Raw genomic sequence first — 12,522 nt, 5'->3', positions numbered from 1 at the left:
CGAAGCCTTGAAGGGCAAGCCGTGGGAAGAACCTTAGCAGATAGGAAGGGAAAATAAACAGGGACATACTCATTCAATAAATGTTTACCGAGCATATGCTATGTGCCAGAGACCGCTCTGTCCCAGGGACCCAATGACTGTTTTAGGTCGGGTTCCCTGAAACCAGACTCTGGGAGGGAGATGTGAGCGCAGACTTACTGGAGTGCCCTTGGGAGTATCACCTGTAGGACAGTGAAGACAGCAAAGTGGTGGGCAGAAGTTGAACTGCCAACGTAGTCTCTGCAGAGGCCTCAACCTGTCCCAGGGATAGCTCTGGAAGGGACGTGGCCCTGCTGAGATAACCCAAATTGAGACAAGGGGCAAGGCCCTTCTACCCTTTATCAACTAGTCTGACAGGATGGCTGCTTCCAGGAGAGGGCACTTGGGCGAGGCAACTCCCCTGGCTGAGGGCAATTCCCAGAGAAGCTGACTGCCCAGGGCTGCCTTCAGGGTAGCTGACTGCCTCTTTATCCCCTCCTCCCCTAGCCTCTGAGCAACGCTGGAGGAAATTGTATTCTAGCCCCTAAGGAATGAATGGCTAAACCATTGATGTATTTCAATATCATTGTTTCTAATATGTTGACCACTTTTTACTCCCAGCTCTCTGATTCATTCATTCAGTGACTGTTGAGTGCAACCTCTGTGTCAGGCTTTTTACACATCAGCTACTTTGTGCCATCTCAGAGACCCACAAGTTAATGCATAATTAGACTGTGGTGGAATGGAGCACAGTCAAGGAGATGATTAACTTTGTTTTGGGGTGGATTTGGGTAACACTTCAAGGAAGAGGTGTCACTCAAGCTGGATCTTGGAGGGTGAGTAGGATTTTTCCAGACCTATGGGATACGGAAAGGTACCAAGCAGAAGGAACCATATATGCGCAGGACACAGAAGTGGGGTTCTGAAGTTGCAAGCAGGCTCTAGGGGTGGGAGTGGATGTTCCTGGCACCTGGCTCAGGCCCGGGAGCCATTTTAGACTGGTTGTGCTATTGTGTGTACCAGGTGGGACAGTGTTTATGAAAATGCCACATGGGCTGCAAGCACAAGGGGTGGCAGCGGCAGAGGAGGAACGAATTCAAATCACAGAGAAAGCAGTTTCAGGCCTCAGAACTCATGGTCTAGCTGGGGAGGAAGAACACAGAAGCAGTAGGTGCTTCTTGGCAGGAGCCCAAGGCTACCGTGTGTTGGGTCCCCACATCACAGATGCACTGGGTCCCCTTTCCTCCTGCATATTCAAGGATTTGTCTTCTAGACTGAGTCTTTCTTCCCTGCCCTGTCAGTTTTTTCCTCTCCATAGGCTCATTTTCCTCAGGTACAAACATGCTGTGACATCTCCTATTTAAAAACAAACCAGCAAACACCCCACACCCCTTCCTTGAGACCACATCACTCTCCAAACACCATCCCCCAACTCCATGCTCTCCTTCACATCACAACCTCCTTAAGAGAGTTGGTAGTCCCGTTGTTTCCACTTCCTTTTCTCCTATTCTCCCACGAGGATCAATCCTTACTGTTAGTTTCCCCCACTAGAATGTGGATTCTGTGACAGGGGTTGTCTATTTTGTTCATTGATAAATCTGCATTGCCTGGAACAGGGCCTGGCACATAGTAGGTGCTCAATAAATATTGAGCTAATCCATGATCTCTCTCTAGAACCCACTCCGGCCAGGTTTTTATGTCCACAGCTCCTTGGAAGCGGCTGTTGTCAAGGTTTCTAATGACTCTTTGTTGCCCCAACGGTCCACTCCCTCACCTGACTTGATCTGGCCCCCTTTCCTGAAAACTTTGCTCATGTGTCCTCCAGAAGCTCAGACTCTTCTGGATTCCCCCTGACCTCATGAGAAGCTCTATTACTAGATCTTCTTCCTCCTCCCAACCTATAAATCTTGGTGAGCTCCAAAGCTCCTACCTTGTTCTTTGTACTCAGCTTTATGGTTTTCAACGCCAGCTATACATGATGGCTTTCAAATTTGTATCTCCAGCCCAACCCTATCCCTTATTTCTACAATATATGCTTCATGAGAGCACTCTTTTTTGAGACTGTCTTCGCAGGGCACAGAACGGTGCTGACACCTAGTTGGCCCTCCAGTGTTTGCTGAAACGAGGGCAACAAACTGAATAGCAGGGCAGTCCCCTTAGCCTCCCTTCCTGGATACACCTAAAGCATGTGATAAGTTTGGAAACAGAATGAAATTCTTCCAGGAGTAACCATACTGACTCTTTTTTTTTTTAATTTTTTTTGATTCTGTTTATTTTTGAGAGAGAGAGAGAGAGACAGAGTGAGAGCAGAGGAGAGGCAGACAGAATCTGAAATAGGCTCCAAGCTCTGAGCTGTCAGCACAGAGCCCGACGTGGGGCTCAAACTCACGAACTACAAGACCATGACCATGACCAAGTCTGATGCTCAACTGACTGAACCACTCAGGCATCCTACCACATTGACTCTTAATGACTGCCAAGGTTTTGAGTAAAAAGATTGACTCTATTGAAAAACACTTGAAATGGTACATCAGCTGTGCAAAACAAAATAAGGAGAATTGAAATTCAGGGAGTTCTATTTTATAATTTTAACACGGGACACACCTTGGTTTGAACGTTGCCTGAATTAATCAGGTTATGTATCTAGCCTTTGCCTACCTGATTACATACTCTATAATACAGAGGATGGACTCTATTTTAAGGAAGAAAATCTGGAAAATAAATGAATGCACAAGAATAGCAGGAGGGAGGCTGAGAGAGACAGTGAGCACTGTAAGCTGATTTTGCCAACAAGCTACCAAGCTTCCTGGGATTTCTGTTAAAAGGGAGTGGAGTTGGATTTGTCGAAGGTCTGCTCTGCTGCTACCAAGACTTTACGTATTTTGTCCATTTAGTCTTCACCACAGCCATTTGAGGCATATACCGTTGTCACATTTTACACATGAAGAAACTGAGGCTCAAAGAGGGTAAGCTACTTAGAAGCACAGGTGTAAGTGGTGGAGCTGAGATTCATAGTCTGAAGTCAGTCTTAAGCCTAGGCTATGTTTTCCTTTAACGTGTATGCCAGAAGCCATTGTCAATTACTGCTAACACCTTAAAGCAACCCAGTATCAATTACATATACAGAGCTTTTTATTAACGAGTTGAAATTACTGAAATACAACACATTTTTTTAGCACCTACTGTGTGTAGGCACTATTCTGAGGACTGGCCATAGAGCAGTGGCCAAGACAGATAACAAATCTTTGCCTTCATGGAACTTCTATCTCAGTGGGGTTGACTGATCAAACACAAATAAGTAAATGAAGATCATTATTGATTGTAATGAAGGATGTGAAGGAAATAAACACAGTAATGGGATAGGCAGTAGTGGAATGGGTGAGGGGTGTGCTGCTTTAAATTCAATGGCCAGGAAAGACCTCTTCTGAGGAGATGGCCACTGAGCCAAGGCCTGGAGGATGGGAGGGGGGCAGCCAAGCAAAGAGGATGGGGAAGAGCATTCTAAGCAGAGGGAACAGCAAGGATCAAGGGCTCTGTGGTGGGAATGTTTGTTAGTCAACAGAAGGAAACCAGTGTTTGTTGAGGGTGGAGAACAGGGGAAGATTGATGGAGGATAAGGTCATAGGGGAAGACAGGGGTCAGATTCTATAGGATAAAGCACTTGGATTTTGTTCTAAGGGCAGTGGAGAGCCATAGAAGAATTTTAGATAGGGAAATAATGTGATTCGGTTTACATTTTTAAAGCTTTCTCTTGCCTGGGAATAGACTATAGGGGGCAGGCAAGGAAGGAGGGAAATGAGTTAGGAGGCAGTTTCTCAAGTCCAAGGAGAGCTGATAGCAGTTGGCACTAGTGTGGCAGCAAGGAAATGGAGAGAAGTTGTCAGACTTTGAGATGTGTTTTGTAGGTAGTGCCGACAGGCCAATTATAATATGTGTACAGTTTTGCTGTATAATACAGTAACTGTGGTCACTGTGGCTATTCCAATTTAAATGAAGATAAAAAAAATTCAGTTCTTTGTTCACACTAGCCACATTTCGAGTGCTCCGTAACCACGTGTGGCTAGCGACTACTGTGTTGGACAATATAGGCCTAAGATATTTCTATCATCACAGAAGATTCTACTGGACAGTGCTGGTAAGGCACTAACAGTGGCCAAGATAGTTTAAGAATTAAGTAAATGAGAGATATTAAGTATATTTGTTATGTCATTAGGTGTTTTTTCCCCATATATTTACCCGTTCAACCACCTCTGTATTAAATGCCTCTTTCGTCCTTGCATTATTTATAGCAAACTCATGCACTGTCTGGGCTCTCAGATACCTCTGTGCTCTTCACATGCATGCATTTGTTCAACAGATGTTACAGTGTGCACTCTGTGCTTGGGGTTGAAGGATTGTGGGCAGGTGTTATAAAGGACTGTGATCAGGAAAGATTATCTCCCAGGAAAATGGACCTTGTGAGTGAGAGAGAACCTGGTACTTGAGGGCTCTAAATTTCCAGAGGGAGAAGGGATTGATTCTAGTGGGGCTGGAGGTCAGGGTTGAGAGAGGGGAGTTTGGACTTAGCCTGGGCTACGCCGTGACAGCTGGCCAGACAGAACCTTGGCCCAAGACCTACTCCCCAGAGTCAGTCCAGAACATCACAGTTTACAGAGCACCCTCACACATGCCCATCTCCCAGAGTCTGGGGGAGATGCAGGGCCTGGCCAGAGCCCTCATCTGGGTGACCTGGTTGGAGCCAGGAGCCAGAGTTTATGTTGGTCTCCTAAGACAGTCTGCTCTACCTAGGGTTGAGGATTTTCTCTGCAGGTTGCCAGCCTGAGGGTGACCAGCTGCTCCTCAAAGAAGCCCCCTCCCGCCCTGATTGCCCTAGGGGTTGTCTTCAGCTCGTAGGCCTACCAGGATGGAGGGGAATGCCGAAATGGAGATGCTGAGGACACTGAAGGGGCCCTCCACAGGAGAGGTCAACGTGCACCTGGTGGCCAGAGACAGCTCAGGTTCTGGCTCTCACCTGCCCACTACTGCCTTCATCATCCCAGGTGGGCCAAGCCAGGGGTCTGGGGAGAAGGAGCATACCTGCTTAGGCAGGTATGGATCCTGAGAAAGACAAACCTTCACCTGCCCACACACATGCATGGGGCACGACCACCAAGCTTACCTGTGTCATGACAGTCCGTGTATTTGTTCACAGCCAGCTCGGCCACCCTTGGCCTGCCCAGCAGTGCCCTAGACGTGTCCTGTTTTCCGCGGGAACCGATCCATGTGGGCGCTCCGGAGCGAGTGGCGGGCAGTGTACCTGTCACGGCCACCGTTCTGCCGCAGTTAAGCGCCGGGCCTGTGGCCAGCTCCAGCGCCACCACAGTGCGGCTCCTGGAGTGGACGGAGGCCGCGGCCCCGCCTCCTGGGAGCGGCCTGCGGGTCAGTGTCTGTGGGGATTGGCGGGCCCCCGGCGAGCCGCACCTGAGGGGCGGGGCCAGCGGGCCACGGGCGGGGCTCGAGGCGAAGGAGGGGGAAGGGGCCTAGATGAAGGGTTCCAGGGTGCGGCTTGGAGTGCGGGACTCTAGGGGCATGGCTGGGGTGGAGGCGCTCGGAGTCTGGAGGGCTGCTGGGGGCGTGGCTTGGAGCCTGGCACCCGGAGCCGAGCCTTGCGGAGTAAGGCGGCTTGAGGGGACTGAGTGGGGGACGGGTCGAGGGGGTGCGGGAGTCCTGTCCTCAGACCGTCCTGCGCTCCAGTTCCGGATAAGCGAGTACGCACCGCTGAACATGGTAGGAGCAGAGCAGCCCCCGAGCCCAGAGCTGCGGCCAGAAGGTGTGGCCGAGTATGAAGATGGCGAGGCCCCGGCGGGAGGTGGCGATGCGGGCACCCAACAGCCCGGTAGGACCCCCACCCACCAAGTCCCGACTGGGGCCTTGCACGGGTGGGGCGAGGCCCGAGCTCCCCAAGGAGTTTCCATGGTTAGGGGTTGGGGTGAGGGTGCCCTGGTTCTGTGAGTGCACCCAGGGATTGGTCCTGAGGGGGCGTGGGCTCTGAGGTGGGCGGGGCCTGACAGGTGCGGCTGTGGTGGGTGGGAGGCCTGAGGCCCCTTTGGCTCCCCCGCAGCGGACCTCCCCCAGGACCCTCCAGAAGATCCCCCGCAGGACCCCCCAGAAGATGATGGGAACTGTCAGTGCCAGGAGTGTGGACCTCAGCAAAGCGCAGGTCCGGATCCCGGTTCTTCCAATGATGACTGCCCACCGCTGTTCCAAGAGCGGTAAGGGGGAGGGGATTGCAACCCTACTTGCTCTGGCTGTGGGGCAGCGGGGGGGGGGGGGGGGGGGAGGTGGGGGGTGGGGGGAAGGGGGAGGCAAGCCCTCTTCCTGTTCAGGGCTTAGGAGGGGGACTGGGTGGTGCAGGGTGGGTGCTTCCTTCTCTCAGGCCTTCCTCCCTCAGGTCAGTCATAGTGGAGAACTCCGGCCAGAGCTCCAGCACCAGCGCTTCTGAACACCTCAAACCCATGAAGAAGAGGAAGCGCAGGGAATACCACAGCCCATCAGAGGAGGAGTCAGAGCCAGAGGCCTTGGTAGGAAGAGGGCAGTGGGGAGGGAGAGCGGAGGCTAAAGACTGCCTCAGTTCCCACGACCCTCTCTGTTAATCCAGGCTGTGGGGCTGGGCCAGAGAAGACACATGATGGCTTACTCATCATATTTTTGGGGTCCCATTTTGATTCAGGTCTTGTACTTGGTTAGAGGAAAATGATTAAATCACCCTCCTGCTTTCTGGAGCTCCCATCTCAGTCTCGTGTCAGGGCTACGTCACATTCACATAAAGCAGCACCCAAGTAGGTGTGTAGGCAGATGGAAAGCTCCATCACCGGAGCCCAGTCACAAGGCCAGAGGCCTGGGAGCACAGGGCTCTAGTTGCAGAGAAGCTGGAAGAGACAGAGCATGAAAGTTCCAGTGGGCAGGTAAAATCCACACAGAGCAGTTCTGAGGGGAATGAGGAAGATTGTCATCAGACTGCGTCACTAGGGGCTGTATGGTCATGTGAGTGCACCTCAACCTCATAAGGGGTTGTCTGCTGGAGCTGTGTTCCAGCTGGTAGCCTAGCAGAAATTCCACTTGTTTGTGACTAAACACCGTGTGGCCAGGGAGCCAGGCAGGGGAATAGAGTCTGGGACTTCAACCCTTGAGGACAGGAATAAGGCTTGCCTTCCACAGGAGAAGCAAGAAGAAGGAAAGGATCCAGAGGGACAGCCTGCTGCTAGCACCCCGGAAAGTGAGGAATGGAACAGCAGCCAGCCTGGTATGGTGGCCTGTGCGTGTGTATATATATTGGTGCGATGTGTGTATATGCTTTTGGAGGTGTGAGGCTGGGAGTATGGGTTAGGAATGTGATGGTGGGTGGTATATATATAGATGAGTATGAACTGGTGTATGTGAGACAGAGGGAGAAAAAATGAGCGAGAGAGACAGTGATTCTGATTTACGTGCTGGTATGTGTATATGGGGAGAACTGTATCATGTAGTTGTGTATTCTCTATTATCTAGTTGTGAATAGGCCTCACTGCCAGGCTCAGTATCCAAAGACTTAAACAGCTTTTAATGGCACCACATGGCATTGCTTCCCTTTGGTGGTGTGAGCAGGTTCATACCAGTCATTCCTCTGACCTTGCTATTTGGGCCTCCATTCTGGCCCTTTGGTTCCAAGAAAAGTGGAACAAAAGTCATTCATAGTCAGCTCTGGCCCTCAGCCCTTCTCCATTCCCATGTGACAACAGTCCGCTAAGCTAAGTAACATTTATCACACTTCTTGTTTAATGTCTACCTTCCTCCCTCAAAGCTGTATTAATCATTGTATCCTCGGTACTTAGCTTAGCGACTGGTGTTGAGTAGACTCTCAATAAATGTTTATTCAGTGCATGAATGGATGAGTCGTATGTTGGTGGTTCCACTTGGACCATGGTTCAGTTGCATGATTTACTGTCTTTCCTGTCCCAGAGAGAGCCAGAGGCTGAGGTGAGTTCTTAAGACATTCTGCCTTGACAGATTAGTGCCAGCCAGAGGAACCCAGGTTGTGCCCAGGGTTCCGAACTCTGTAGTGCCTATTGGAAATTTTGCCCATCACATCCAAACCAAATTTTCACTGCTGTCTCTCACCCAAGGCTCTCACATCAGAAGCCAAAAGCGTAGCTCTCATTGATTTATGACCTCTTAAGTCTTATTCAGAGGAAGGAGACAGTGTCTAACTCCTCAAGACAGTGGTTCAACTGCTCTGTCTTACTTAGGGAGCTAGATTCATGAATCAGCATTCTTTTAGCTGGGTCCTCTTGTCCAGTACAGAGTTATCTTTTGATTCATACTTCTCACCATACTGCTCGCCATCTTCTGGATATTTTCCCTTTTCTGTCTTTTTTCCTTTTTTCAAGGAAAGATACTCTGTTAGTCAACAGAAGTTTGCATTTATGGCTAAATTTTTTCCCACTCATTTTTGGGGTCTTTTGGCAGAAGAATCTAGGGCTCAGGGTGGGGGTGGCAGGTTTGCTTGAGTGTCCTGTGTGTGTGTGGAGAATCTGTGTTCTGTTTACACTGTTTGGCGGTTAGATGGCCAGCTGCTGGGCTCATGTTGTACAAGACTGACGTTATCTAGTCCTTACAGGATGTTCCAATAGTTTACGGTTTAGAGCCATGTAACTCATGTGTGTACTCAGGCACTCTCTCTCTCTCTCTCTCTCGCATATATCTGCTTTATCGTTGCAACAGCCACTTTGTTTGAAGAATCGTTTTCTAACACACCATGGTAAAAGTCTTTACAGTATATTTAGTCATTAACAGTTATTCTGATATTCTCGTGTCCCCTCTCGTTCTGCCCACATCCAGATCAGGTGGGATTCTTTGGGGTCAACTTGTTACAGCCTTTTCACATTCAGAGCAGTCCTGCAAGCATCTTCTTCTGTTTCCTTATGGTTGCCTGAGACATACATTTTTGCCCATTCTTAATCAAGTTGTTTATCTTCTTATTATTGATTCTTTATATAGTCTGGATATAAGTCCTTTATCAAACATATATGCTAAAAAAAATATTTTCTCCCAGTCTTTGGCTTGCTTTTTCCTTTCTAAATGATGTTTTCTGAGGAGCAGAATGTTTTCATTCTGATTGGTGTCCGTTCTATCCAGTTTTCGCAGTTAGTGCTTCATATGTATTTTTACAAGGTACAGGTTTTTTTAGCAGCTTTATTGAGATGGAATTCATAAACCATGCAGTCCATCCATTTGAATTGTACAATTCAGTGGGTTTTCGTGTACTCACAGAGTTGTGTAACCACCACCACAATCAATTTCAAAACATTTTTTTCATCACTCTAAAAAGAAACCCTGGGTCCCTTAGCTATCATTCCCCCCAAACCACCAATACCCCTGTAGTCCTAGGCAACCCCAGGTTTATTTTCTGTGGATGTGGATTTGCCTAGTCTGGACATTTCACATACATGGGATCACATAATATGGTGGCTCTTTGTGACTGGCTTCTTTCACTTAGCACAGTGTTTTAAAGGTTTATCCATGGGGTAGCGGCCATTGGTACCCCATTCCTTTCTATTGCTGAGTAATATTTCATTGTGTGGTTATATCACACTTTATTTATTGATTGATGGATATGGGTGCTTCCACTTTGGGGCTATTATGAGTAATGCTGATATGAATGTCCATGTATAAGTTTTTGTGTGGATATGTTTTCATTCTTCTTGATTGTGTACCCAGGAGTGGATTGCTGGGTTATATGGTAACTCTATGTTTAGCCTTTTAAGGAACTGCTAGACTGTTTTCCTAAGTGGCTGTGCCATTTTACATTCCCACCAGTTTGAGAGTTCCAGTTTATTCACACCCTCATCAATGCTTGTTATTGTCTCTTTTTTATTATAGCCATCCTCGTGGGTGTGAAGTAATATCTCATTGTGGTTTTGATTTGCATTTCACTGATGGCTAATGGTGTTGAGCATCTTTTCATGTGCTTATTGGCCATTTATATATTTTCTTTAGATAAATATTTATTCAGATCCATGCCATTTTTTAATTTGGTATAGGAAACACATTTTATATTGAAATACAAAGAGTGTGCCGTAAAGTTGGGGAGCAAGTTGAGAATATGAGTGTGTGCTTTGGTACAAGTCATTTATCAGTAGGACCCTTACAACAGTGCCTTCTTAACTGAGGTCCCTAATCTAAATTTACGTGCAAAATTCTGTGAATTGCTTATTTTTCTGGGTAGATGGTCCATGACTTTCATGAGATTTTCAGAAAGGTCCATTTGTACTTACTAGAAACTGAAGGCCAAGTGAAGAATAGACCATAGCATTATGGAGCCCAGCCTCTTTGGCTTGGTGTTCCCAGGCATAGATCCTTGCCGGGTACATGTTGACCTCAAGTGGCAGGCTCTTGATTAAGTTTTCTGTCTTGAAATGAACTGATGCTGAACTGGCTAACCATGCTGCAGAAGAGATAGGCAAATACTGGCTAACCATACCGCAGAAGAGATAGGCAAATACATGTTTCTGTGGCAAATTTAAAACAAAAAGATCCAGCACATGGTTGGCACCCTGGTGACTACTTGTGATTGGTTGTTCTTGAGCCATAGCATTCTGTTCTTTAGGTTTTCCTTCTCTCCTGTAGACCTGAGAGTGGAAAGTCTGGCTAGAACCATTAATCTGCGAATTATCTCCACCTAAACTACGGAAGCAGCGCTCAAGAAGCGTCCCAAGAGAGTCAGCACAAAGAGAGGAAATGGGAAGCAATTGGTGTATTTCTAGGGTTCCCATCATTGAGGAGCAGGGTTGGGGTGGGAGAAAGAACCACCGATGGCAAGAGAAGAGGAAGAAGATACAGCTAAGAGAGTGCAGCAAGAAGGAAGTGCTCAGATGGAAGGGGGCTTGGTAGCACAGGGACATCAAGACATTTGAGGAATGAGGGGTGCCTGCATGGCTCAGTTGGTTAAGCCTCCGATCATGATCTGATGGTTCATGAGTTCGAGCCCTGTGTTGGGCTCTGTGCTGACAGTGCAGAGCCTGCTTAGGATTCTCTCCCTTCCTCTCTCTCTGTCTCTCCCTCTCTGTCTCTCTCTCTCAAAAATACATAAATAAACTTTAAAGAGAGAGAGAAGGCACCTGGGTGATTCAGTCAGTTAAGCGTTTGACTTTGGCTCAGGTCATGATCTCACAGTTTGTGAGTTCAAGTCCCACATCAGGCTCTCTGCTGTCAGCACAGAGCCCTCTTCAGAGCCTCTGTCCCCCTCTCTTTCTGCTCCTCCCCTGCTCTCTCTCTGTCTCTGTCTCTATCAAAAATAATGAATGAAAAAAAAATTTTTAAACAGGTAGTTATGGAATAGTATAATAACTGTTGTGGTTGAGGTATGTAGGTACAAAGGACTGTCACGGAATAAGTGCTGCCTCATAGAGCCAAGGAAGGCTGCACAGGGTAGGTGGGATGATGTTACTTCCCTCTGTGCATCTATACATCCATACATCCCTGCATCCATACGTCCAGTCGTCCACATATCCGTGCATGCACACATACATCCTCCTAGTCATTCACTTAACAAACAATTGGTGATTATCTTTCTGTGTAAAACCCTGTGCTAGTGCTGGAGCTGTGGGTGAGAAGAAGATAAGAGGATGGGACACAGTGGGGATAGCATCTATGAGGCAGAGGGATGAGGATGTGCAAAGGCACAGAAGCACACAGGGACGTGGAAATGCATGGTAAGCTAGTCACTGACAGCTTTGTGTGCTGCAGAAAGGTGTTTGGACTTTTGGTTGTAAATCAGAAGCCATTGTAGACATAAAGCAAAGAAAGAAATGATTTTTATTTTAGAGCTATTCTGGCAATAGACTGAATCTGAGGCAGAGAGATCAGTCCAGGGGCTCTTGAACCAGGCTCAAAGTGAGACCAACAGTGAGCATAGAGAGAGGTGGGGATAGGTTCGAGAGACAGGTAGAAGTTGGAGTCAGCAGAACTCAGGGACTGAAGGAGGCTGGGCGTGAAAAAAGAGACATAAAGGATCCCTCTCATGTTCCTGGCTTATGTGACTGAATGGATACTCGTGCCATCGACCAGGATGGACTAGACTGAGAAGACCACAGCTTTGGCAGAGAAGTTATGAATTTGGTTTTGGACAGCTTGAGCTAGCTGAAGAAACTGCTAGTCAAGAGCATCTAGTCTAAGGAAGCAGGAATAAGCAAGGGAGCATTTCTGGAAGTCAAAAGAGGATGAGTACCACAGCTGGCCTATGCGGTACCTTGACACACATTGTAAACAGGTGCCCTTTCTGAGCAGACCCAATTAGAAAAAGGCAACCTTTTTTCACAGTAGACTTAGCCACCTGGCTCGGCAAGGAGCCTAGGCTGGATTTCAGCCCATTCACCCTCTTGGCTGGGCACCTGTGTACAGTGTGCATACTGTACAACTGTACGCAGAAGCGTTGGGACTCATCTAGTCTTGAGGATGTAGCTAACAGCTCAGCCTGTTGTTCACCAT

The 12,522-nt window shown here is 48.0% G+C and overlaps 1 protein-coding gene across 2 annotated transcripts in view; it reads left to right on the top strand.

Annotated features, from left to right (window-relative positions):
- L3MBTL1 (L3MBTL histone methyl-lysine binding protein 1) overlaps positions 1–12,522 on the top strand; it is a 33,352-nt gene that overhangs the window by 757 nt on the left and 20,073 nt on the right. Inside the window, exons 2-7 of one of the 2 annotated variants that reach the window (XM_030309573.2) lie at positions 4,905–5,057; positions 5,210–5,436; positions 5,752–5,893; positions 6,119–6,269; positions 6,449–6,578; positions 7,216–7,300. In XM_030309573.2, the coding sequence (XP_030165433.1) occupies positions 4,922–5,057; positions 5,210–5,436; positions 5,752–5,893; positions 6,119–6,269; positions 6,449–6,578; positions 7,216–7,300 (871 nt within the window). In that variant the 5' untranslated portion in view covers positions 4,905–4,921. Of the gene's footprint in view, positions 1–4,891; positions 5,058–5,209; positions 5,437–5,751; positions 5,894–6,118; positions 6,270–6,448; positions 6,579–7,215; positions 7,301–12,522 lie in introns of both variants that reach the window. The other variant, XM_032592566.1, reaches the window with a different exon arrangement.

This window comes from Lynx canadensis, chromosome A3 (genome assembly GCF_007474595.2).
Source record: "Lynx canadensis isolate LIC74 chromosome A3, mLynCan4.pri.v2, whole genome shotgun sequence".
NCBI lineage: Eukaryota > Metazoa > Chordata > Mammalia > Carnivora > Felidae > Lynx > Lynx canadensis.
Note: the sequence above shows the minus strand (reverse complement) of the source record. Positions and strands in the feature narration are given on the sequence as shown.